This window comes from Atractosteus spatula, unplaced genomic scaffold (assembly GCF_055471065.1).
Source record: "Atractosteus spatula isolate fAtrSpa1 unplaced genomic scaffold, fAtrSpa1.hap1 Scaffold_187, whole genome shotgun sequence".
In the NCBI taxonomy this organism is placed as follows: domain Eukaryota; kingdom Metazoa; phylum Chordata; class Actinopteri; order Semionotiformes; family Lepisosteidae; genus Atractosteus; species Atractosteus spatula.
Window position 1 is genome coordinate 34,689 of NW_028296749.1, and position 27,922 is coordinate 62,610.

Below are 27,922 nucleotides of genomic sequence, written 5' to 3' on the forward strand. Positions count from 1 at the left end.
TGACGGGCTGGTCACATACAGTACTTCAACCAACTGAGTACTGAATTGTGTAGTGCTGGTTTCTCAAGCTAGTTGTCTCGTGATTGCTCAATGGTTCAAAACTGAATAGTAGTTTATTATATAAATTGTATTCTGCTATGTTGAGTTTCGTAGCTAGGTGTCCTGCGAGACTTTGAATGGTTTTAGACTGAAGCGGTGTAGTGCTATATTGAGTTCTGTAGCTAGGTGTCCCTGCCTGTGAAGGGTGAAGCCACTCACTGCATTGCAGCCTCAGTGCTGCTGCTGGAATCAAACACAACAATGGCGACTCCCAGCCCCAGCACCAACTCAACAACCTCTTCCAGCAACAACAGCAATAACGCAGGATCTACATCTACATCACATCAGCACCAGTCCCAGTCTCAACACATAACAACAGTGAGCAGCATGCAGGGTAAGCGCCAGAAAACAAAAAGTCCGTAAACGTTTTTATTTTATCAGAATAATTGGAGAACATGATTGGTGAAAGTCTCACTGTGTACTCTAGTACTGCTGCACCGTAGCGATGCAGTTTGCATTTCCTTATCGCCACTGTCTGTAGGCCTCTATGTTTAGGAAGCTTTTAATTTACCTCTCCGTGGCATTTCTAAAATCCAGAAGATTGCGAGAGCGAGACGTGTTAGACATCGTGTTAAATCACTTTACAGATCTGGATTTCTATGGGGCGGTTTTCACTGAATGATTTTTATGGCCAAAGGCCTAAATAGTCTAGTTTTATACGGATTTTTAAATTATATTTTTCATTTCTTTTAAAATTCAGTTCCATTTTTTTACATTGCAAATGTGAAAGGTTACATTCAGGGATACCGTTAGAAAGCTGCAGTGACCTGCTCAATTAAATGAGCTTTGTCATTTCTTGTGTTGTGTTATTTTTGATATTTCAAGGCCTCACGTGCAGTAAGTAGCCTGGTTCACATATACCTATGCTATTGAAGACTACTATGCAGTGCTTATTCTTGCTACAGGTTGTTTAATAATGGTTTTAGTACTAATGTTACGCCGCAAATGATATAAAAAATCGAGCCCTGAAGCTGTACAAACGTTGTGTGGATTACTGTAGCAATTTCTTTAAATCTCCAACAATAAAATATTTAACAAAAATGGGCACTGTAGAAAAAAATGTTGCAGATTTTCCTTCATTTGTGTACATTCGATGGCCAGAAGATTTTATGAACTAATGCGCCATGATAATCATGTAGGCGAGATGAATACAGTCATGATTAATAACACATTGTTGCATTATACAAGAATAAAATGTTTCATTTAAACCTTGCAGAGACCAACACGTGCTGGAGATGTCAGAATGAAACAGGTACTCTATTATCTATTTTATAGGAATGTACTGTAGTAACGTTTTATGAAGTCAGAAGTAAAATGTGTTTTTAAGTGCAGTGCTGTCAGACACAAAATCAACATATCTCAATGTGGCTGCAGTGCTTGGGGATGTTACTAATGCATCTCTGTTGTGATAAAAGCCCTTTTGTATTAAATACTAAGGAAATAATGCATTTTATGTTGAAGCTTTTAAAAGAACACGTACTGTATCCACTGTTTTTATCTGTTTATACCAGTGAAATAGTAGTCTATTCTTTGTTAGTTCGTGCTGTAAATATTAACTACTTTTATTGTGTAGTATTAAATTCTGCAGGACTTATATGTGATTGAAATGCCAATATTTGCACAGTCAGCACATGGGTAAAATATGCAGGAAATTCCTATACAAGTAAGAGTAGTTGCTGAAAAAGTATTTATGTCCATTGGAATGCTTTTTACCTTGAATTTCCATATTGTTATGTGAAAGAAATTTCTGTGCAACGCATGCAGCATTAATATATTACTCCCATTTTGTGTGTCCATTAGGTCAGGGGTTGGCAGGATGTTTTTCACTTTTAGTTTATGGCACTGAAGGAAAAGGTGCTGGCAAAAGTTGTTGTTTCATAGCTTGATATTTTGGCTATTTACTAAGTTTGAATTGATTGGAATCCCTTAGGAGTATTGCCAAAGCTTGCCGAGCTGCAAGAAGTCAAATTGAAGAATGCAGTTTGAGCTTGTTCTGTGTTTGAGCATAGTCCTGCAATTGCCATGCGTTTGCTGAATTACAAGCCTTGTTAAAAGTGCAGCAGTTCCTTATTATTGCTGTGCAGCTGTGTGGCATAGTTACATAATTGTATCCTGCTAAAAGTCACATGAATGGGTTAGGTGTCCAAGCACATGGAAGATAGCCTACTGTAGATGAACTGCAGATAACACAGATGGAAATACAGTCCAGGTGTAGAGGACATACATTGAAAAAAATAACTAGGCTTAAAGGAGTTAAGTTAAATAAAATGAGTTTTTGGAAGTTGTAGGTGTTAGTAACAAGCTATCCCATCATATTAGCAAAGCTGATTCTGTGTTATTCTTCAAAATACACCATGGTGCGGCCCTTGTATCAATTAGTTACTAGCTACACAGCAGGTGGAAACTACTGAATGACATCCTCTTATTTGTAATGTTGTTACATGACGAGCTGACAGGCCTGAAATACTGATTTCTTCATCTGTTTTTCATTTTTTCTGATGTTTTCTTTTAAATATCTCACAAAGTGGTAGCTAACATGTTATCATTATAAGTTGGCTTTTTGAACATTGTGAAGAAAGGAACAGCTTGATCTTTTAGCTAAGGTACTTTTCATGGGGAATTTTAATAAAACCATATTGGATTTAATTAACTTCACAATAGTTCAAAACACAAATTCTACAGTTTCTGCAAAGCTGTAGAATGAAGCTTTAAAGTTTTTATTATTACTCAGCTTTAATTAATAGCTTGTATTAGTATTGACAGTGCTATTAAACTAGATTAAGCTTTCACATGTACATAAATACGGTATATTTTCTTCAGTCTCGTCATATCATAAGGCATACTGTATACACATCTGACTTTGAAGTGACAGTCCATATAGTGGCATCAGAAAAAAAGCTCTTACTTGTCACTCTTATTTTTTTTTCTTTTCCAACACAATATAGATTTGAATATTAAATCTGTTTTCACCATGTTTGATTAATTGATAGTCATGACTGACCATGATGCACATACCTTACTTTGACTATTGAATAATTGCTTAATCACCTTATTTGGCAGAGAGTTTATTGGGATCAGGTCATATGACCATTTGACCTGTTGAATGTCTTGTTAAAATCTTGTAAGAAAACAAGCAGGGAAGTACATTTAAAACTAAGAATAGGAGGGACCTATTTACATAACGTCTAGAACTAGAGCTGTGCAGCCATGTTTTTGATGCTGATAAACCTGGCTTCCTTTAAAAGAAGGAGGACATTTGGATCAATTAGCTACTAGCTACTGCTATCTACAGATAGTTAAGTATTAGCTGTACTAAGAGGGCCAAATAGTCTCCTCTCATTTGTAATCTTTCTTATATACTTATTTTATACCTTTATTTGTTTCTTAGTTATTTCTGCAGTTGCTTTGTGTAAGCTACTTTATTTCTTGTTATTAACACAATGAAGGCCTCGTTTTGTAATAGTGTGAAAGCTCAGCTGGGCAAATCAATTAAATATATTAAAAAATGAGATCAATAGATTCATTAGCCCTGGAAAAAAAGCTAGCCTCTAACCGTTCTTTTCATGTTCAAACGTAGAAAGAAATCAGTATACCCTTCCTATCTAGAGAACAATTCCTTTGTTCTGTCCGTGTGTTGGAAGCTGGACTAAGTCAGCTCACTGTCACTCATCAACTGGGGGTGTTCAGTTTCTAACCTGGCAAGGCATTATAGACAAGTTCAGTCTGTCCATTAAAGACTATGAGTCATGACACCTTGCCAAGATCGATGGGGAGTTCCAAGTGTGATAGCCTGGCCAGGAGTGTCTAGTCACTAGAAAACTCCACTTGTGATTAATGGCAACCTGATCGCATGGCGCTACATTGATCAATTCCTGGAATCTCACTTGCCGCCCTCCCAGCAGTCCTGGTGTGACAATGTTCTAGCAGGGAAAAATATATTCTTGCACTCCTTGTATAAGTGTGGCTTTATTGCATGATTTGTGCAAGTTGTATGATAGGAGTGGGAGAGAATTCCCACATAATAACATCAGCAATCTACTGCAAAGATTGTGTTGCACATATTTAGCTAGCTTTCATTCTATCGATGGCCTTGTTAATGCTACTAGCTTGAGATTTGATAGTAGATAGCCTCTTTTGATTGAATCTGTTAATGACAAATGTTAAAAAGCATCATGAATTTCTCATTGCAGCATAAACTCGTCTTGGATTTAATTAACTTCATAACAGTAAAAAAAAAAGCTGTGCTGCAATGAAGTAATTTTTATTAAGAATTTTGTGCATTTGTTGTAGTTAGAAGTGTTTTTGTAACAATACCTGTTTTTTGTAACAATACCTGTTTCTTTAATTCAGATTTGTTTCTTTGCCATATTCCAGTAACGTACAGTAATTACATGATCATTGATGTATGCTGATGCGTTGAAAGGGGGGTTTTGTTTGATATAATGGGAACAGACAACAAAAATAGAACAAAATGTAATAAAATGTATATTTTTCTATTGAGTAACACAATGAAATTTCTTTATAAAACATTAATGTAGACAGAAAATAACAGTGTTGTGTGCTACTAGAGCACTCCTGACTGTATAGAGGGTGTTATTTAAAGGAACAGTAGATACAAACTACTTCTAAGTTCTGACTTTGGTCCTTATTTCCATAACTTTATAGTATTGCCAGCTGAACTGCTTTTATATGACATCACCTACACACACAATTGATCGTAGGGAAAAACAAAATAATTAAATCAGATCCTGACAGTCATTGTTGCCATTAGCATAGTCATCTGCCAGTATAGGTGTACCTTGCCATTTTTACAGAAGCAGATTTGCTCTGTTCACTTAATAAATGAGTGCACAAGGTAAGCTGCATGCATCTGAATTCTGATACTTTCCTGCCTCCTTTGGTATAATGTCATGGTGGAAAATTATCCAGGATTTAAATTCCCATCATGCCTTATAATAGGCCTCTGCCTGGCATGGTTTTATTTTTTGCCCCTACTGTTCCCCCATGTGGTGAATTATATAAAAAATTGAAGCTGCCAGACATCTTTCCAGTGCCTTGTTTTATGATTTTAATGTGCTCCATACTGTTCTGTTCCTCATCGTTTGTTCAGAGAAAATGAATAATGTTATTTTTTTACAATTTATCAATTTTTTGAGATACATTGTTTATGTTCTTAAGTATAGTTACTGGGGAAGATTTGTATATTTATCTCACAATCTTCCTTGTTTTCAAATTGTTTTTCTGAGTAATTTACTGTAAGTGTGTTTCTCTTGCAACATACTTGCTTCATGATTTTCCTGAAAGCCGTGATGACTAATTCTCTTTAAGATGAAATTCTGAGCAGAGGTTGTGAGTAATATTTAAAATCCTTCATTAGGGATACAGTCCTTATATAGAAACAAAAAGGAAAATTACAGAATTGTTTTTTTCATTTAAAATTGGCCTTAAGATTTATGTTCGATGTTGATCTAATGTTCTTCATAGTATCAAATACATTTGAAATAAAAGAATAATTACTTCTGTAGTTTACAGTGTAAATCGTACTCATAATGCAAATCCATAGTGATAGCTGGTTGAAAATGTAAAGGCTAAAAAAATGACCATGTATAATAATTGATTGGACAAAGAAAATTGTTTTTTTACAGCTTAATCATGTGTAAGCTGTGTTTTACATATTTGATTTTCAAGAAACATTGTAATCATAGAGGTTAGAACACAGGATATAGATTGTAATCCTTAACCTTTATTGTATTGTGATTTAAAAATCTTCAACTACCATTGAAAACTAGCTATGAAAATACCACACATACTGTAAGTGAAATAAGTGCATATTTTAGAATGCTTGAATATTTAAAACCTACTTATAGACATACAAGGGAGATTAAACATTTTTATGGGCTTTAAATATTAATTTGCTCAATGATTAATCAATGTGTGGTGGTAGTTAAGAGCCAGAGTTTAAAGACAGGAAATAATATTTCACTGATTTAACATCACAGTCTGTTGCTGCATTCATGTAGTGCTGAAATTGGTGACTATAATTTTTTATCTCCAGTTCCATCTAAAATGTTAGAAAATGCATAATTACTGAAGTGGAAATAATTTTGACAATGCTAATTATCTTTTGTCACTAGATGTGAAACTAGACATATACATTCAAGTATGACAGACTGTAGTCTTTTTTCACAAAGTTCTTGCTTTTAATCCACTTAAGTTGTCAATCTTGGTAGCCTTAAAATTTCTTTGTGCATAATTCTGCGTGCCTATTGAGCCGATTTGGCCCTCTGAATTTTCTTCTCACAAAAGTGCTGATAATAAGCTGACATATAGCAGCGTTAGCCTTTTCCGCCTTGATAAAGCCTGTGGTGAACATGCCCAATCTTGTTTGTCCAATTAGACAAAGCTCTTTTCTTTTAATTGATCGGTATTTTGAATGGAAGAATAATACTTTGATTACATGAAGAATGTTTAGAACACATGATATAAAGATAGTCATAGTCCTTCCTAACTGTACTGAATATGTTTGGCCATTTTACAATTCATAGCTGATGATTATTAATGGAGTTTTAATAAATTATTTTTAACCTTAAAGGAATGCTATTTCTGCTCACATGTGATATCTGAGGTTGTTATCCAACTGGGTTATCCTATTGATGTCCTTATTAGTAACTGTGATGAAGTGACAGGACACTGAGGAGCTTTTGCATAATTGAGGAATTTCTCTGACTTCATCAATGAAATCAATTCCTATTGTACGTTTGCAATATAAAGTTAGATATTGAAGAAATAGCTTTTGTGAACATCTGGGGAATTACCTAAGCTTGAATTATTTTTTTTCAGCCTTATGCATTCCACATAGCTTTTTTCTTCATAATTCTCAGCTGAATAGCATTTTTCTGCAACACATGGTTAGAAGTAGGGCCCTAATGGGTAACATTTTTTATCATACAAAAATAATATTGAATATTATGCACAAATTGGGGTCATACTGTATGTGACTCACCTGTCTAAAGCTGAACTCTTGAGTGTTGGGGAAAATGAGTCATGTTATCAGTAGGCCAATGGCTTTCCATCCTGTTCATTCTTAGTTGTCTGACTTGTCTGGATGCAGGCAAGGAACGCTTCCCAATCGAGAGGGGAGGGAAAACTGGATTAGTGTGCTCTACAGTTTTACATCACTTGCCATGATAACTACCATTAAGTTCTGTAGGGAGTCAGACAGGTGTGTTTCTTAAGAGCTTTATATAAAAAATATATTCAGTATCCCATTACCTACATGTTGAAATAATGATAACTTGCTCTGTAAAAACACTGCTGATAAGCAAATATCCTGTAATAAGAAAGTATTGGGAGTACTGTACATATTAAATCATAAAACATTTCTGGGTTTCTGTATTGTAGATTTCTACCAGTTACACCGAAAGTCCCTTTAACCAGTATTTGTTATCTACAATACATGTATGTTAGCATTTAAAGCTAGGACAGTGTGTTTTGAGTCTGGGGAGTTATATTCGCTGTTATGACAATTTTAACATATTTAATTGTATGGCATATTTGTTTTTTATGTGCACACATTATTACTCCTAACCTTAATTTCCTTAAATTGCTATTACCGTTATTCTACAATCCAATCTGGTCAATTCTGGAATAGTAAAACTTCAAAGAAAAAATGTATTGCTGTACTAAGTGGTGTTTGTGGACTAGTAGGTAGCTCTCTTACCTCTGAATCTGAATTTTCCAACCAAATCTCCATTAAATTAACAGAGGAGCCAGTGCTGTAGGTTGTGCTATCCTTTGGATGAGATGTCAACTCAATTACTTGGTAATTACAAATTCCATGGCATTTTGTGAAAGTGTAGAGGTGTTAACCTGAGTGCCCTGCCTAAATTCCACTTTAGAAATTACACAATCTGTTTCCCTCTCATTTCAGTTGTTGAAACAGTTTGTCCCTTTTCTTCTGATCCGCTGTGATGTGGGGCTTGTTGCACAGAATGACTGCTGCCTGTCACAAGCGGTGTTGCACTTCACTTGGTTACTATCTATATGTAATACACATTAGCTTTCTTTGGAATGAAAAGTACTTTATAAAATCAAAAAGTTTATTATTATCAGCATCATCCTTTGTGAAAGATGTGATATATTTCCACTGAACTGTTATTTTGGCAAGTTAGGGCACAGGCCTGACATGCAGTGCAGTATGATACTTGCTATGATACTTGGATTTGCATGGTTGTACCATGTAAAAAGATTGTAGTAAAAAAAAAGTAGAAAATTAATTAATATTACAACAGTAAAATACCTTCTTTGGATAAGTGAACACCCCCCTTACAGTTGCATTTGTAAACTTGCTCAGGTATAACCAATCACCTTACAGATCACACAACAAACTAATTGGCTCCCACCTATGATCCATTGTGGCGATTTTCACTAGTTCAGAATAAAAGCAGCTTGGAAGTGCATTTTAATGCAAATAAACCACTCTGGGTGGAAAGGTGCTCTCAAAAGATCTTCTAGATAAAGTTGTGGAAAGGCACAAGTCAGGAGAATGGGTATAAAAAGATTTCAAAGGCTTTAAGTATCCCATGAAGCACAGTAAAGACCATCATTAAGAAGTGGAAGGCTTATGGCACCACCCAGACCTTGCCTAGATCAGGCTCTCCCTCCAAACTGGATGACCGAGCAAGATGACTAACCAAGAGGCCAGTGGCAAGTTTGAACGAGCTACAGGCCTTTATGGCAAAGACTGGTCAGTGTGTGCATGTGACAACGATATCAAAAGAGCTCCACAAATATGGCCTCAATGGAAGGGTGGCAAAAAAAAAGCCACATCAGAGCACCTTAAAGATTCTGTGGCCAAGTGGGAAAAGGTGCTGTGGTCAGATGAGACCAAAATGGTACATCTGTCAAAAACTCAATACATCTTACCATCCAAAGAACACCATTCCTACAGTAAAGCAAGGTGGTGACAGCATCCTCTTATGGGGGTGTTTCTCTTCAGCCTGGACTGGGGCACTTGTCAGGATAGAAGGGAAGATGGATGGTGCAAAATACAGGCAAATGCTTGAAGAAAACCTGCAGCTCTCAGCCAGGAAGTTGAAAATGGGAAGATGGTTCACCTTTCAACATGGCAAGGACCCAAAGCACACCACTAAAACAACCGTACAGTGGCTGAAGGACAAGAAGGTGATGTCCTTGAGTGGCCTAGCCATAGCCCTGACCTAAATCCCATCGAAAATCTTTGGAATGACTTGAAGAGGGCAGTCCGTCAATGGTCACCACGCAGTTTGACTGAGCTTGAACAATTCTGTAAGGAGGAATGGGCACATATTCCTCCCTCTAGGTATGCGAAGTTGGTAGAGATGTATCCAAACAGACTTGTAATTCAAGCAAAAGGTGCTTCCATCAAGTATTAAGTCAGAATGGTGTTATCCAATCCAGTTATGCTACTTTTTTACTTAGATTTTTTTTTCAGAAATTTTGCTTTCTTTTTTCACTTGGATGTCGCAAGGTACAATTTTTAAATAAAACTGGAAAAAGTCTGATTTTATTTGTCTTCTTTTTGGGCTTGAGGGCAACAAAAGGTGAATATTTTGAAAGGGGGTGGTGACTTTCTATACCCACTGTATATGTATTTTTAAGGAAGACAAGATATATGCACATACATTTATAATTTTGTGTTAAGTTGCTCCAAAATGGTGATGTAAAATAAAAAAATAATTAACTGTTTTAATTTACATAATTTTACTTTAGGTTTACAAAGCCATCACTGTTATTTCCCATCCTTAATAAATATGGCAACTTGTTGTAAGTTTTTTTTTGTTTACCTAAGTATAATCCAAGTTAACCTGATTTCTCCTCCCAGAAAAAAAAGTGCTTAACTGTACATTAACCCCAAAAACACCAGAAAAGAAAGACTGCTTAAAATGTCTTAAAAGAGACATTAGCACAATTCTCTGGCTGGAATGTAGTGCTCTGAGAAATGTCTATCCAGTGATTGAGGAACATTTTAAAAATTATTTGTTGCTCAAACTCAAACAAATGTATCTAGTTGTACTTCCCATTAATGGAGTTTTGATATCTTTTCACGTGCTTTGTGTGCTGACTGGAATTAACCACTGTATTTTATTTCATAAGAATGTTTATTATTCTTCTTCTACTTTGATTATTCAGTATTAGAGCAATGTAACTTTAAAGGTTTGGCTTCTTTCTACTTGTCTGTGTTATACCTTTGTGTTTATGCCAGAAGGATTTAGAGTTAACAGTTGATCTGTGCTGCTTTCAGAGAATAAAGTGGCATATGAAGTTAATACCTAAAACCCAATTACAAAAATAAGTCAATTGGAAAGGGGAATTGCCTCTGTTTTTTTCTTTTTATTTTGTTTTGCATTATATTTTGCATGATTAAACAAGCTGCTATTGCAATGTTCATTGTTTTTTAGTTGTCATTTGAAACCTTTGTCCAGTCTCACCCCCTTTGTTTCATAAGTATTTTGAAAATCAACCAAGTATCAGAAGCCCTATCCTGTAAGTCTTATGCATTAACAGGATACGAGATACCACTGGAGTTAGATTTTGACCTTAATAGTAAAGTATAAGTTAAATGTTTTCATTTTAAGTCAGAGTTTGCTTTAATGTATTGGTAAGCGGCTTGAAGAAGTTGAAACTAAAAATCTAAAAAGACTGAACGAATTAACCATAACACTATTATTATTGCCTTATTGTCTGTTATTATATCTTTGCTGCACCATGGTTATCCTTATCCATTCCATCTTGGAAAACTGGCGATGTTTCTGCTAAGGTGGGGATCAGAAAGATAGTTTTGGTAATCCTTAAGAGAATTCAATTTTGAGTATGTGTTATCTCAAGAATATGGATCAGACAAAGTAATGATACACAGTTTCCACCGGGTTAATCTAAATTGAGTTCCTGTGTTTTTTTTCTTACCATGGATGAATCAAAAAGAAACTGTGAAGACAATTATTTTGATGAAAACTTTCTTTCTTTCTCCCCTTTTCTGCTGCTCCCACCATCCCTAACCTACCCACCTTGATGCTGAACAATGGTGAGCCCTTGCTAGCAACTTTTCTTATTAATCATGTCCTTGCTTCCATTAGCTTGTTTTCATGCTCAGTTAATAATTTTCTTTTTTAATCTTATCAAATAATTCTGCACCTTTCTTTTTCATAATTATATTGTCCTTACATTTCCCTACATTGTATTCGTGCTGTTTGAGTGCATTGCACACTGTGAAGAACTTTCAGTTCCTTTAAGATTTTCTGCTCCCAGAGTTTCCTCTGGTCCATGCTTTGGGTACAGTGTTTCCCTGTATGGAAAGCCATTAAAAATCTCTGTAACACTGCTTAACCTGCTCCCATGCTTTTGTTATGTAGACAATGTCATTATTTAGTAATTGGTATTGGTAATTATTTAGTGTGGTATTAAAACATGCAAAGACTATTTTGAAAATCCTGCAAACTCTTGTTCACACCAGGAAAAAACAAATTGTGCTCGTAGTCAAGCTCCTTGTTTCCGTGCTGGTTGAGTCCTGTAGTCCAGACTCCGGACAGTGCTGGTTGTGTAGTTTGTCTTTAGCCAACTGTGACTGGAATTTCCTAAACAGTTGTGTGTAACATATCCACATTGTCCAGTGCAACACCAACCCCAGTGGCATTCCAAACTTCTGTGAGCTTCTGTTTTGTCAGTGAAGCTCTTGCACATCTTTTGGGGTTCACAGTGGGAGGAATAGTCTCTACTGTACCTCGTTTCAGAGAAAGTTGTGCACATTTTCAGCTGCCCAATGGCTGTTGTGAGGTTCAGAGAAGTGATTTGGTTGAACAAATACCAATTAATCCAACTGATTGCAGTGACTGGCTAATTCAATAATCTTGTTTTTTCCATCATCCCAGGGATACCCAGTGAGACAATTATATACAGAAGTAAAAGAAGTATTAAAGAAGTTAGCCCACGTGGATATTTGAATTCTCACATACTGTATACTAAGCAAAGCTGAGGCCCTTACTACTTGGTCATTAAAGATCCATTTTTTCAATGTTAACTTGGTATCCTGTGTAAATCTGGAGTAGATTTTAAACAATTTGCTCTGCTTAAAGTTCCATCTTCATTCTGCTGGTGCATCAGCTTATTTCTCTACTTGATCTGCTGTGTAGTGGGATTACTGGTGAATAAAGACTGCCACATATGATCCAAAAAGTAAATAAATGGGTCTTTTCTTATAAATATAAAGATACGTGCAAAAAATTATTAAATGTTATGGGAAGACCAAGCAAACTCAAATAGCCTTGAAACATTCCATGTTTATGATTGATGTTGTGCTGGATATTTAGAAGGATTGTGAAATTTAAGTTATGAAATTGAATGTAAGTTTTTTTGCACAAAGGTAGTGTATTTTGCATTTAGGTTATTTACATATACAAGCATATACATTTTGTATTGAGTTATTGAAGGATCACAGTTCAGATACTGTATCTCATTGTATTCTTGATCACGTTTTCATTGTAAATGCAGTATTTTAATATTTGTACATACAGTGCTGTCTTGTTTTCTAGTCTGCATGGTTCATCACATTTATATGTTTAAGTTTGTGAAAAGCACATAGCTGTGCAGTTTTACATATTGCATGATCTTTGTTAAAATGTGCTTCATAAAACATCTAATGCTTAATTAAGAATAAATTTACACAAATGTATTGCAAAATATTTCTGCTAAGTTCCTGAAATGGACATTACACATTCCTCGTTTACAGCTGTCAGTGTGATTTGTCACATTCTATTACTTTTTCTATGAAGAGTTTTGATGTTTGGTAATTTTGTAGCCTGTATAATGGTATCATGCCCTGAGACATTTTAAAAAGGCTACAGAGTGTGTCTGTCATGTTGTTGGATGTCTTTGGAAGTGTAAGGCTTTTACCCTGTGAACCCATACATGCCATATGTACTTTTGTGAATCTTGTACTGTACTGGTATGTGTACAGTTCTGTGAAAGGGTCAGAGGTCCCTTTCCTTATGCTAGCCTTGGGTGTCTGTGACACTCAACAGATTCAAATTCCAGGCTACTGCATTTAACTGGGCCTTTTTCTTGAATATTAATGTCTTAGTTTGTTGAACAAAGACAGGTTAAGCCAAGATTTCTGAAGTGGAAAGGTACATTTTTATACTTTTAATATATTTAAATTAATACTGCTTGCTTGTTTTCAGCTATTCATTTCTAGTAGCAAAATTTGTCTATGAAGCTTGTTACTGTATATGAATTTTATACAACTCTCTAATGGTAATGTTAACTCCCTTTTTTCCCCAAGATTAACTGAAAATGTCTGTTCTAGTACTTTTCTCTGATTTTTATAAAAAAAATGTGCTGTGGCTTTTTAAGACCTGGATTTTTTAAACGTGCTGACATTTTAATTCTGTGGAAAATTACATTCAGAATAAAGCACAGAGCATGTGTGAAATAAGACCCATACCACAGGTATACAGGTTTTTTTCCCCCATATCCAATGTGAGTGTTTTGTTCTCTTAATGATTTTAACCCAGCGGAATGGAATATAACTGGTGTTTATAACCAAGTCAATGTATTAACCTTTTTTTGACATCTGTTATAAACTTATGTATTTAACATAGCAAAAAAAGAGGCAACATTTTACATCAATATCATATTGGACACATAGTTATTTAAAAAGCAATCATATGTTTCTTGATAATATAATATTGCTTCCTGCTATATAGAAATACATGCACAAACACAGGCTGTGTTGATTTAATAACAATGTCATTGTTTGATTTAAGATGTGAATTACAAGTAACCATTGTTGAAGGGTGAATTGTACTGTGGTTACTAGACTCAGCACATCCTTAGAACATCCACTTGATGTGACTTTAGAGGTGTACTTTAGAGGTTGTCTATTTTCTCATAGACGATCATGTGGTTAAAAACAGCTTACTGGTTTACTTTGAAATTAGTAACCAATTGTTTCTTTTCTTTGATTGAATCCTTGAAAAATCACTGTTGTCTTAACAGGTTTTACTGCTAACACAATGCATTTTTTAGATTTTAAACCTAAACAAGATTTTGAAATAAAAACTAATGAGGTAGCGGCAGGTAGTTCTGTTTGCAGAGAAAGTTACCTTTGTCTTTGTGGTAAATGCTTCTCGTCATGGAAGCAACACACACAATTACAAGCTTTTGAACTATTAAAATAACAAAGGTTGAAAAAAGCACATTGCATTAATATGCTGGGGATATGGTTGCAGTGTGGCCTTAACAAGATTGCTCTCTGGAAAAATGGAAAGACCGCGGGTAATGGCCAACATTGCACTTAAATAAGTGCTGTTTTTGAAAATGCCACAGATATTTTAGGCATACTAAATCAAAATGAAAGCTTCTGAGTTAATTCAGTTCAATAAAATGAGTAAAGTGCTGCATTATTTTAGATGCTTCAGGGTTTTAAAATTGTTTGCATTTTGTAAATCTGTGATTAAATGTCTTAAAATGTGCAAGCATGCATAGAATTTGAATGCCTTTAGATGTTTGTGGCTTCTAAACGTCACATGTTCCAGTTTCCTACAGTGTTCATATACCCTTTTGAAGTCATAGTATACTTATGATATAGGAGCACAGTGTTTTTATTCAAAGTGGGGAAAGTACAGTAAACTTATTAATCCATGATTTACTGTATGCCCATTTTGTAAAACTTTGTCTACAAATGTTTTTATTTTCTTCCAGTCTGTCAATTTTTAGCATTCTATTAAAATGTTTAGTGTGATGTGTATTGGATTCAGGTGAAACTAATTCAGTAGGAAAAGTCTGTAGATCCTTTTTTCCCTCATGGAATAAAATGTTTCCTAAATTATTTTACCGATATTGGAACTTGTAGTGCATCATGTTGACTGAAGTGAAATGGAATTTGAGATATTGTACCGTTTATTCCCTAAAAAATTATAATTGTAGGGCACTCACTGATTTTTCACTACGTATGTCTCTGTGTTAGATTATTTCAGAATACTTTTGTTGAAGGTGACTTGACATTTTTAATCTCTAGTATTTTTTCTTAATTTTTTAAAGTAGTGTTCCGCATTCTTCTTTGTTTCTGTTTACATTTTATTTTTCCACTCTTACTGAATTTTCTGGTCTCATCTACTAGTTAGGATGTTAAGCGGAGGAATACATAGACACAGTACTGTGCTGATAAGTCCTTCACAAAGTTACCCTTTAAATGTTTTGCAATGGTGATGCTTCAGGTTTCTTTCTTGTAAGGTTTATTTTTGGTGAAAATGGTCTTATAAAAACAGTATATGCATTAATAACAAGAGAAACCTTTAAAACTCCATTTATAGCCTTCAATGTGAATAATTGAAACTGAAAAATAAGTAGAACTTATTTTTTATGTCTTTGTTGCACATTTGTTTAACTCCCCTCTTTTTCCAATATGCTCTTTTTTCATAAATTTTTTTTATCATTCAGCTGTCAGTTCCTACTGCTTATGTTTTAAGGGCTTTTCTACCACAACAGAAAATGGACCCTTTTAGTCTTGGAAATGCCTATGAACTGATTAAATATGTAGAAAAGTAGTATTGTAGTGTTCATATATAATTGGTTCTGGAGAACTACATTAAATGTTTAAGATTTCTGATTTCACAAATTGTGTGCAAGCATGTTACAGCAAATGTCTGCAGTAAAATAAAAATGACATAAATACTGCAGGGATTCTTGGCATTTTATTATGTCCTTTTCAGTAACAACCCTTCTACCTTCTAAGACAATAGGGAAACAAGAAAAGAAAAGCAAAATTAAATAAAAAAATGTTTTCTTTTCACCATAGGGTTTCAGATAAACCTCTCTGGAGTTCCCCAAAGTAAGCAAAGCATTTTATGTTACTGTACCAACCCTTCTGTGTTTCCGTCTGACAGTCTGGTATGGGGAATCTGTCCACTGTTGTTCCTAACTAACCCAAGGCAGAGTGGTGGGGTTCAGAGCTTCCATTTCCTTTGAAAGGTATTTTATAGAGATTATCAAAAGATACTTGTATGTTTTTAACCGATACCGATAACAAAAAGTTTAATTTTAATGATGAAAGTTTTGTCTCCTGTAGATGCAAGATCCCAAATGAACATTTAAAATACTGTAATGGAAGCTCTACCTGAATTATTTTTTTGCACTTTACTAACCAATAAAACTGCTCATGTTTGGTTCGTGTCTTAAAGAATGTATTTGTTTTTCTTCATTTTTTTGCACAAAGAGAATTTGCACTCAAGTCTTTAATGTAAGATTTTCAGTTAGAAATTACAGTACTGTATGAAGTCTATTTATAGTGTAGCTGATGGAGGAAGAACAACAAAATGCATTCTTCAAATAAGAGTCACAGTTTTCTCCTTTGGGATCTTTTGGAATCTGGATGTTCTCTTGTAACTTCTAAATGGGGAGTGCACTATTTTCAATAGGGCTTATTTTTTGGAGATGTCATCTACAGGCCTGCCATTGTTAATTGCTTGTCGTCCTCCAGTTGTTGCACATTTTTTGTTTCTGCAGAAAGATGAGGTTTGTGACAATTCATTCAGCTGTATTTCACATAGATCACAATGATGCTAAGATTGGGGTATCATTGAGCATATTCAATTTAGTTTTTCCTGGTTCCTGTTGGGTTTTAACAAATTGCAAAAAAGTGTATTCTGAGCAATGTGCCTTAATAGCATCAGATTTAGATTAAAGTCTAATGAACCATGTATTTTAAATGTTTAAAATAATCACCTCACATAACTTATTACCATTACCTTTTTTATAGTTCCATTAGGAAGTAAATAAAAAATTCAGGTATTATGTGGTCAGTATTTTTTTTATTTTAAATCTAAAGTATTATTACATGGAAAACATGTATCAATATGATGGTAGGATTTAAAAAAAAAAAATCACTCAGTGTCGATTGAGTATGCATAGTAATGTTTTTTCAGATCCAAATAAAACCAGTGAGAGTTAGAGACACATTTAGTGGCAACTTTTCCTGAAAACATGTTGAGCTAAAAAGGAATAAAAACGACTGTAATTGTGCCTTATTGGCTTAATGCTAGTTTTGTTTAGGCAATATTTGTAAAATTTAATTTTGTTGTTGTTTCCGGAATTTAAAGAGGCACGTGATTTCCCTGTGTGTTAATCCTCTTCTGGTAATAGCATAGGTGTTGTGTAGAGAGGGTTGAAAATGTTAAATGGAAACTAGCCCTCTGCTAGTGAGCAAATGGCCCTAACCTAAAAAGCTTTAAATGCCTTCTGCAAAGTCCATGAATGTTTAGCTGAAGGTAGATATGGTGACCTCCTAGTGGTAGAACTAATTAAAGCTAATTATTTTCTATGCATTCTGTTTGATGCATTATGACTCAAATTATCTTTATAGGTGAAGGGATTTTCATAAAGCACTGAATGTTTTAAATACAAATGGTAATCTTGTAGGACCTTGATTTTTTTTTCTCTTTAATTTTCTCATTAAACATTTTCAGTTTTTGCCAAAATGAGTTAATACCCAACAGTCTGAAGTCTGTGAACTGACAGGACTACCTTTCTGTAACATACTGTAGGTAAGCCTGTTTATGGGGAATAAAGTTAGGATGTTATCAGTATTCAGACTGGAAAGATAAATTGTGGTTAAAAACTGCTGTTGTGAGGAATACAGTTGACTAAGATTAGCAGAACGTACCAAAATAGTACAGAGCATTCTGTTGTTCTTTAACGAAAATGCAGTACTCAGCTTAACTATCATTTTTTTTCACATTCCTGAAATGCCTTGGCACAAATCATTGGCACAGATGCTGTTTGTTTCTTATTGTCTTAAGTTGTCGTACAGTGAAGAGAACTGAATTCCTAAGTGTATTTTCACATGTTTTGAGCTCCGATGGAGACTGTACTATTTCATAAGTTCAACACTTTTCGAATAATTCGGATGTTTTAAATAATAAGGAACTACGGGCCATTTTCAAAGATGGATTTTCACCAGTGCTCACATTTAGAGTTAAAAGAATGATAATACAGTATTTGTTTCATTTTCATTGAATTGTAAGGATTAAAAGCGAATTAGGAGAAAACTACCAGCTAGTAATTCAACAGTTTATTCTTTTTGAATTGCATTTTTTATAATCCTTCTCACCGCAACTATGTTGACACTATAAAAAATTAGTCTTACAATTAAGAGAGTCCCATTTTTCCCCATGAACCCCTCTATCAGTTTTACATTTCCTCCTACCTTTATTATTTGCCAAAGAACCTGGGGTTCGTGCTTTATGACAGAATGATACAAACTGTATATGATGGTGATGGAGTTTGCTGGGCTCTAACAACTGTCAGGAAAACTGATGCCATAGAGAAATGAAATTTGGTACACATACAAATGAGACCAAGGGATCTGTGTTCCCAAATACAGTGACAGTACATAGCAGATGGCTCTCACGTAACTAGTCTCCACCAGATTTTTAATACCCTAGGAATCTACTGCACTCGTCGCCAGGCTTTCAGCAACCCCGTTTGTATATGTACCAGGTTTCAGTGCTTCGTGGTACACAGTTTTCATAAAGCTTTTGTATCTGGGCCCTCAAAGATCATAGCTCAGAAGGTTTCATAATTGCTACCTGCTTTAAGCCTGGGAGATTAGATTAATTAATTATTCCATTAACTAATTATATTTTACTAATTACAAATTAAGAGATGGAATGAAAACTGCATGGTCCTGTAGCCCTGACAGACAATATTGAAATAACTTTGTTCAGAAATGACCAGAATAAGATACATATAAAGTATCCAGCACCCAGTGTTTGCTTACATGCATGATCCAGTTACTTGTTAGATCTGAAATGGCTCAGACCACTGATACAAGAGTCAAATTTCCATCCCTGACCACTTTTTTGACTTTGTTTCATTTTATTGTGTGCAATGTGTGTAAATACTACTTTCCTTTCTTTTATTAGCTGGTAATTGAATCAAATCCTACCCGGAGTAATAATTTATGTTGATGAATAAAAAATAAACCTTACTATAGCCGTGTGATCCTTTCTATAAAAAAATACATAGAACTGACTTAATTCCTCGATGTATTACTTGCCTGGCATCTAAGATTATACTTGTGGTAGGCTGCAAATGTAGGAAGTAATATAGGGTCAAGAATGCAGGGATGTCATTTGGTGTTGGCACTGCATCTCAGTTTTCCTTGTTCAGGGGAAATGTACAGGGTATATATTCATCTCTTTAGATTTTTGACTAGCTAGAAGTGCGCTTAGTCTAATTATTCTGTATTAGATAGAAAGCAGCACTGATGTGTATTATGAATGGTTGATGATTATCATCTGTTTTAAAGAACATTTTGTAATATATTTGTTATGCATTGAATTTCGATGACAATAGTGCTACTTCATCAAAGCCTATGTACCGTGTACATCCTATTGTAGTTGTTTTGTTTCTAATTTAGTTTTCATTATGCCTGCAGTTCCCCATCAGACTAAAATGAAAGCTTTGTTTTGTTAAGAAGCCATTTCCTATTTGGTGAATGGTCAATTTCACTTCAATAATTTCAAACATGCATAGAATATTTCACAGCTAGGTTTTATTTCACGATTTGGAGGTTGCATGGAATTGATGAAAAAGAAACTGATCAGCAATTTAAACAAGGTGTCACTTTAACTGTTTAATTTCCTTTTGGAAGGATAAATAAGCATATTTTACATAACCTAAGTTTTTGTTAGTCAGGGGTGATAGCCATTTCATTTTATGTTATCAGTAGTTACAAAATGTTTAAGGCTTATCAGCTATGTTAAGTTCTTTGTTATTCACCTATTAGATTTGTATACTACCTTAACTGCTGTTGACACTGTGCTTTTGCTTGTGTTGAAACCTGTCTGCTAAGGGCAGATTCATAATGAAGCATGATGTGCCCTGTGAACTTGTATTTGTTTCTCTTCTCAGGCAAACGCAAAGCACTGAAGTTAAATTTTGCCAATCCACCAATTAAATCAACTGCAAGATTTACTCTCAACACTGCAGGAGCCCCTTTTCAGAATCCACATATGTAAGTAGAGCAACTTAGTCAGGCCTCTCCAGTGATACTGGTGCTACTCAAAAGAAGAAACTGTTTATTGTCCTTTTTAGGTTGGAATACTTAATACGTAAGGTTGGAATGAATAATTTAAAAGCATAACTATCTTTTTATATGAGGAAAGTTCTAATCTACCAAAGATGCATGCCATTTATGGTAGGTCAGTACTTTGCTAAAATGCCCTAGCATTTTTTTGTAAGTTTTTTGAATGAATGTTCGTATATTGTTATAATGGCAAATGCAGATTTTTAAATTTTTCTGAAGGTTTGCTTTAATCAGCGTCCTACACATGGATTTAAAAAAACAGGTATCAAGTGAATCGCCTGCTTTGAAACTAGTCTAATATGTCACCTCTGTTTATGATTTAGTGCAGGGTCCTCCATGAATTTTGTAATTGTAGCTGCAATATAAATGAGCCTCTAAGACATGAGAAGGGTGCTGTATTTATTTTAACAGCTGTTATGTTAGTACATCCCCTTCCCAGTCAGCCTACCATCAGATTTATTGTAGTGGGTAAGAAGTCATTCCTAGAGAAAACATAAATCAATCAGATAACTTACTGTTGATCTTAGAGAAAAATGGCCATTGCCTTGCAGCCACTATATTTAAGAATCGGATTGAGGATAGAATTATAATACAGATTTTTTTAATGCCTAAAATGGTGGTAGTGAATTTTTAAAGAGATATGCAGAGACGTAAAGCCAAGTCCACCTTTTTTTGTTGTACATAATTACTCTGTAAAATAAAGACATTAATCTGATAATTTCATGCTATTTTTGAAGAGTCATTAGATACTTTCTTGTGTAAAATGGTCATATTTGAGTGTAGTTCATAGTTATCTTAAGCATTTGAGAAAATTCATTAAGAACACATTTTAACCTTTTGCCTCTGCTGCCTTTTATATTATACATTGATTATGCATAATATTGTGCATAAATTCCCTTGTGTGTTGCAAACTGACTGATGCGGCAAAACAAGTTGAACCATCAATTAAGTTAGCAGTCAAAATGACACATTCTTCTGGGCCAGTTCACATACTCTGTAAGGAAAGCAGAAGTAGTATAAGAACAGAAAAAAATGCAATGTTGGATGTTTTAGAAAACTAAAATTTAGTTGTGGAACAAAAAAAGGTATATTTGACATGACTTTCATAATCTGAACATACTGCTTTTGGGGAAAAAAAACAAAACGACCTTACCTTTGTTGTCAAACTTTTGATGCCAACAGAATTTCAAGTGTTCCTTTCCCTTTCTGAAGCAGTACAGAACACATTCCTTTATATGTGTAAGTTGTATTTATTTTAGATCAGTTGTTTCCCAAAATCTATATCAGTGTATTTTGGCTTTAGAGTTCTGTTTTAAGCTTAAGACTTAACCTACAGTATATTTTAAGGCACCCTAATGAGTGCTTTGTTAATTTGTTCTAGAATTGAATCAAACAATTTCATGGCTCATAAATACTCCTGCCACCATGTTAAATGTTTAAGGAGGAGATCCATTAATTTATCTAATTCCTAAAATTTTCTCCTTAATCATTTAATTCAATGTGCAGCAGCACAAAAGGATCAATTGAATAATCTTCGTTAGTCTAATTCAGTAAACCAGAAGCGATTTTATTTGGTGTACATTAATTTAAATATCAAAGGAAACTTGCAAAATGATGACTACTGTGAGTCATAGGACTTTATAGTACTAGAAATCTTTCACATGGGAGCCTACCATAAAGTGGTATCAAAAGGTGTTTGTTACATAAAGCTGCTGATTTTTAAAGGAGACTATGTTTATGGGAAATTATATGATCTTTTTGGCAATGTAACTTTGAATTCTATAAACTGTCAGTCACCCTAGAACATGCACACGTTTCTGTCACTGAAGCTTGAATTACTCTTTAAGGTTTTAAAGGTATAGCTACTCTAGAACATTCACAGTAGGGGAACTTACTATAGCGGTGAGGTATATTATTTCTGGGAGGTTGAAAATCATCTGTGCTTCAATACCACTTCAAACGTTTATGGTGCCAGTCCATTGGCAGGCAGTGCCATTTTGATTTTTGCAAGTTACAAAGAACTTTTCATTTTAAAAAAGAGTTTCTACCAGTACTGTTTTTTTCCTACTGTACAAACAATTCCCATGGGCTGATGCTGTTTCTTACTGAAACCATAAAGGGACATTACATGTATTTTCGTTCTAAAGGTAAAATTATCTTAAATAAGTCTTTTGGGTAGAGGTTTATCAGATGGTTTTTAAGAGTATTTAACACATAATGGGACATGAAGCATTTTATTTCCAACTATGTGTACATTTTATTTGCAAATTAAACATCTGTTATTGTGCTTTTTTCCCCCAAAGTGTGACCCACTTACAATATTTATTAAAACCCCAGAATAAACCCCTTTTCAAACAGGCACTTGGAATTAGTGGACCGATACAAATCACTGTATTGAGAAATCTAAGCACTCTGGGGCAATACAACTTGACATAACATCACCAGCCACACAAACTGGTCATTTTGAGCTCATATAGCGCCCTCTGGTGTGTGCTGTCATTGTCCATGGAACAATTTTCTGTGGCTCTTTTGTACCCAATCACATCCTGAGGTGCAGTTGACAAAGTACCATTGCTTGAATAGGCCATCAAAATGTATTAGCCTTCATATCTTTATATAATTAAACTACACAGTTCAGTTTAGTTATAAGAAAACACTTAGTGTTAACTAACAATTCATTGAATCCAGGAGTCCGCAACCATGGTCCTAGCGATCCATGGTGTACTCTGGTTTTTATGTGAACCAGCTGAAACGGAGATATAAGTGACTTAATTGGATCAATCAGTTGCTTAATTAGAATGACTTAATCCGCTTTCCAGATTTCTTATTCCTGACCATTTGACCAAAGACTACTTATAAAACCTGCTGGGCTAACTTCAGGACTAGTTTCAGACCCCTTCTTTTTCATTACCTGACAGATTAAAGTATACAATAAGAGCATAGAATAAAGAGCATAAAGTCCATTATGAGAGAGATGGCATGTTTTGAAAAAGGCAGTTCTTCTAAATGGAGTGGATAGAATACTGTATGGATACTGCTTTCAATGTGTAGTATTATAGAGCCCTGCTGTTTATAAACTGTTCCAAAAGTGTACATACTGCTAGAACACACATATAAGTATTTACCATTATTTATTCAGGAGCCCACAATTCAAGTACTGTGCATGCACTTGTATCTTCTGTTGTAATGGAATTTGCTGTATAGCTCCTTTCTTTTTTTAAATGCACATAAGTTAAAACTACCATGATGTGGAATTGCGCTGTACTGTACATGTTAATATAGTGCTTTGTGTGAATGAGTGGTTTTGTTATTCTGCTGTTAATGCATTAGCCCTTAGGCAAAGCAATTAGCGACAACTTACTGAATTCTACAAAAACAAACTACTGCCAACTAACCTGTGGCATCAAAAACAGAATAACTACATATTTTAATACAGTGGCATTGCCTCATGTTGGCACAAAAACAAAGAATTATATAGAATTATACGCAGTTTAGCTTCTGAGTGTTTCCTTTGTGGAAAGTGAGCCATTCTGTTGCAGTACTTCTCATTTTCTTTGATGATGAAAGATTTCAAAAAGAAAGCGGGACACACTTGAGAAATTTCAATGACAAAGAGGGTTTTATGTGAATAAATAAGCTGATGACGTCTAAGCAATAATTGAACTCCATTATAAATGCCACTTTTTTCTTACGACCAAAAGTGTGCTGCTTGAGAAAAAGGATGTTGGTTTCTGCCAGTGCAAGAGAGAATCGGCACTATCACAAATGCTTCCATTTAATGTGTATAATGTCAGGGTTCATTTTGGCTTTGTCCAATTGTGTGGTTATTAGGCTTTAATAAAAAGACATAATAACTAGGTCTTTTTATTAAAGACCTAAGGTCTAAAAAGACCTTGCAGATACCAAACAGATATTTACATTGTCTTTTGAAGAATTGTTTTCATATCTCTTTTTTTATCCAGAGAGAGGCTGCGAACACACAGTATTGAATCTTCAGGAAAACTGAAGATCTCTCCTGAGCAGCACTGGGATTTCACCGCAGAAGACCTGAAGGACCTGGGAGAAATCGGACGGGGAGCCTATGGGTCTGTCAACAAAATGGTGCACAAACCAAGTGGACAGATAATGGCAGTTAAAGTAATCATTCCATCTTATTATCTCAGACTCAACCTTTTTTCCCCACTGATTAAAACAGGATATTCAATGCAAATTTTTGGATTTCAATTGTTTCTAAGGAGTGCTGTGTTTAACATGATGTAGTTTAGAACATGTTTTAAGAAAATGTAATCATTAGAACTTTTATTTTGGTTGGTTGCTTTTGCTGGTTGTTAAAATAAACTTATTGGTAAGCAGTTTAAAAAACACATGCCAATGATTACGGCTGATGAAAAGTCCATTTCAGAGCATCTCTCTCTTTATATATTTATATAATATGTCTTGTTCTCTGGCGAAAGACATTAAAAATGGAACAAGTAGCATTTCTTGTATTTTTAATGACTCTCAGTATACATACACAGTTAGAAGGAGACTGGAGTTTGTGTATTGTTGATAAAAAGGATAGACACTAAAGAGTTGCCAAAGTTAGGAGTTTTGACACTTTGGTGCAATTGCTTTTGCGACAATTACATAACTTCCCAGAATGAAAATGCACATTTATTTTACTGGAGCTTAAAAGAAAGATCTAACAAGCTACTAAAGCAGTAGAAATTATCTTCATTGATTATACTACTTAAATTAATACAGCAAAAAGTTAACCCCCATTCATAACATCCTTCAACACTCACTAATATTTACCTCTCTATTAACTTTATTTGCAAAATTTCAATGATTTATTTTATACATAAAATAGTATTAGAAATGTGGTGTTATGAAAAAGGAGAAAATTGGGAACTGACCGAGCAGATAAATCAGTAAGTAATATAAATGATTGTAACCCCTAACTTGTGAAGTGTTTGCCAAGATTATATCCGCATGGTTGGTACAGAGGCACGTGCATTCTTTGTTCTGGAGCACAGTTTTGGTGAAAAAAAGTAATTTATTAACACTTGGTTAAGCAAGTATTTAATAAAAATGTCAGTGACACGCACTAAACTACACACGACGTGAACTTATACATGTTATGTTCAAATTTACAGTAAGGTATCCTAGAGGCCTGACATCCTAACCAGCCTGAAAACCCCAGAACATTACCAAGTATTCAGCTCCTAAATAATGCTTGTCCAAAATAAGATAAAGCTGACTTCTAAACTAAGTAGAATACAACCTGTGGTTAAATCCATCTCCCCGAATGCCACCAAGTGAATGGGAACCTCTCTTTTCTAAAATGCACTCACTAACCAGGAGAGTCTGTTTTTAACTGAGATTTTTCAAAAAGGAAATCAGAGTTCCCTAAAACACAGAGTAGCAAGCACTATAATAACAAGGTTAAAATACTTAGCTTCAATCAGATCATCCTGGGTAATCTGGAATAGGGAACTTTCATCTCTCTTGTATCCCCTGTCCTTCCCCCCTACCTTGTCCTTTATCTTCTTATACTTAATCATTTACCCAGAACTGAATTAAGGTAAACAAAGGAAAACTTTGATTGCTTTGATCACTGAATCCGGACCCCCTACATCTCACCATTAGATTCTCCTTCTAGCTTTGAAGTTGGAAATGTTGGAAATGGAGTCACTGTTGCTATAGTCACCTATAAATGTGACAATATAAAGAATACCTCCTTAAATGTGATTATTTTACATTTTGAATTGGTCGAAACAGGCTTTTAAAATGCGTTTGAAAAATTCTAACCTTTTTCATGTCAGTGCTACAGAGTTTCGAATGTCATGCTACACCATGTTTGCTTTCACATAAATGCACATTTTACTGTCATGTATGTTTTGTTTTAGATTGTTAAATGCTATTTTAATACTTGGATAATGTGCACACAGCATAACAGTTAAGAATTTGAAACTAATGGGAAAATTGATGTCCGTAACACATCTTTGAAGAAAGTATAATTATGTGTCACAAGTCCTTGAAAATGTTGAGAAAACTAAAATGTGTATATATTCTGTTTAAAAGCTGTTTAAATTTCCCTGTTTGTAAGGGGGAAAAAAAAGCCACAACACGATGCAATCCATATCTGCTCTTTGCCTCAATGAAAATGAAGATGATGCTGATAAAATGCTTTTTGTTTACATGGTATTCCACAGGGATTTACAGTTCATTTTTTGTTGCTGTTACAGAGGATTCGATCGACTGTAGACGAAAAGGAACAGAAGCAGCTGCTAATGGACTTGGATGTAGTAATGAGGAGTAGTGATTGTCCATATATTGTTCAGTTTTATGGAGCTCTTTTCAGAGAGGTGAGGCTCCTGTCTTGTGTATGAAATGATTAAAGAGGTAATTTAAAATTTACTTGTATAATAAACTGACAATTATGAAAAGTTTATTTTAGATTTAGCTCTATAATATTGTTTACCATAGAACCTTTTGTCTATTTTATTGAGGTAAAAGCATAGAATATTGCACTTGACCCTCTATTCCACTGGTTTTTAGTTTAACTGTGACTGTTAAACCATATGTGTTTAACATATGGTAAACGGAATGGAGAAATTTCTGAAAACTTGATTGTTGGAAAGTATTAATAACAAAAAATGCCTTGAGGTTACTTGATGAGATAAACAGAACACACAATAAGTTAAGTCACTTAAAAATCCCTTGGTAGTAAAATTCTGGATTGTGTGGTCGTTTTCGTACGGTGGGCATAAGCTGTGTAGTCATTTTTTTTGTAGCTTGTCTTATTTCTGCATGATTATTAAAATAGTTTACTAGGGTGATAACGTACTATGTTCTGCATTTTTTCTTTTAGGGTGACTGTTGGATCTGCATGGAACTCATGTCTACCTCGTTTGACAAATTCTACAAATATGTGTATTCTGTTTTAGATGATGTGATTCCAGAGGAAATTTTAGGCAAAATAACATTAGCTGTAAGTTGATAAATACTATCCCTCTGTACTCTCAGTTCTTGTGGGTCATTTCCTGTAAAATACAGATCCACTAAATCTAATTTCTTGATAACTTGCCAGTTTTAGACCTATTTAGAAAACGAGAGATCTTACATGCTCTTGACCAATGTATATTATTTTTTTAGACTGTGAAAGCACTTAACCACTTAAAGGAAAACTTGAAAATAATTCACAGAGGTAAGTTTCTTTCATAAAGGTATGTAAATAATGAAAGTCTTTCAGTACTTTGAAGAAAGCTATTACTAGAAATCTAGAATGTATTATGAAAATGTTTTTATACTATAGCCTCAGTAAATATGTTCTTATTTCTAATCCACGCTATGAATTGTTTTGCACCCTAAGGTATGGATTCTTTAAAATTATTTAAACCTTTATTGAAAAATGTGTTAAAAATTGAAGAAATGTATGGGTTGAAACGGAAGTTCAAATTTGTCTGCACTTACACTAAGGCTCAGTTTTGTTACGAGCATAAACATTTATGTGGTTCAGTCAATAATTTTAATTAAACCATTTTATGTTTTGTTGCTCTGTTTCAGACATTAAGCCTTCCAATATTCTCCTGGACAGAAATGGCAACATTAAGCTCTGTGATTTTGGCATTAGCGGCCAGCTTGTGGACTCCATTGCCAAAACTAGAGATGCAGGGTGTAGACCTTACATGGCGGTAAGGCCACAGTGGGGAAAGGAGA

At 34.6% G+C, this 27,922-nt stretch overlaps 1 protein-coding gene across 1 annotated transcript; it reads left to right on the forward strand.

The window, feature by feature from the left end:
* Positions 1 to 74: 74 nt before the first annotated feature.
* Positions 75 to 27,922, forward strand: LOC148808882 (dual specificity mitogen-activated protein kinase kinase 4-like; the record flags this gene model as incomplete). Its single annotated transcript, XM_088909355.1, has 9 exons — positions 75 to 433; positions 1,316 to 1,351; positions 15,932 to 15,964; positions 20,047 to 20,149; positions 24,184 to 24,358; positions 26,449 to 26,568; positions 27,075 to 27,194; positions 27,359 to 27,410; positions 27,770 to 27,922. Coding segments are annotated over exons 1-9 (925 nt in total), but the record flags the coding sequence as incomplete, so codon positions are not given.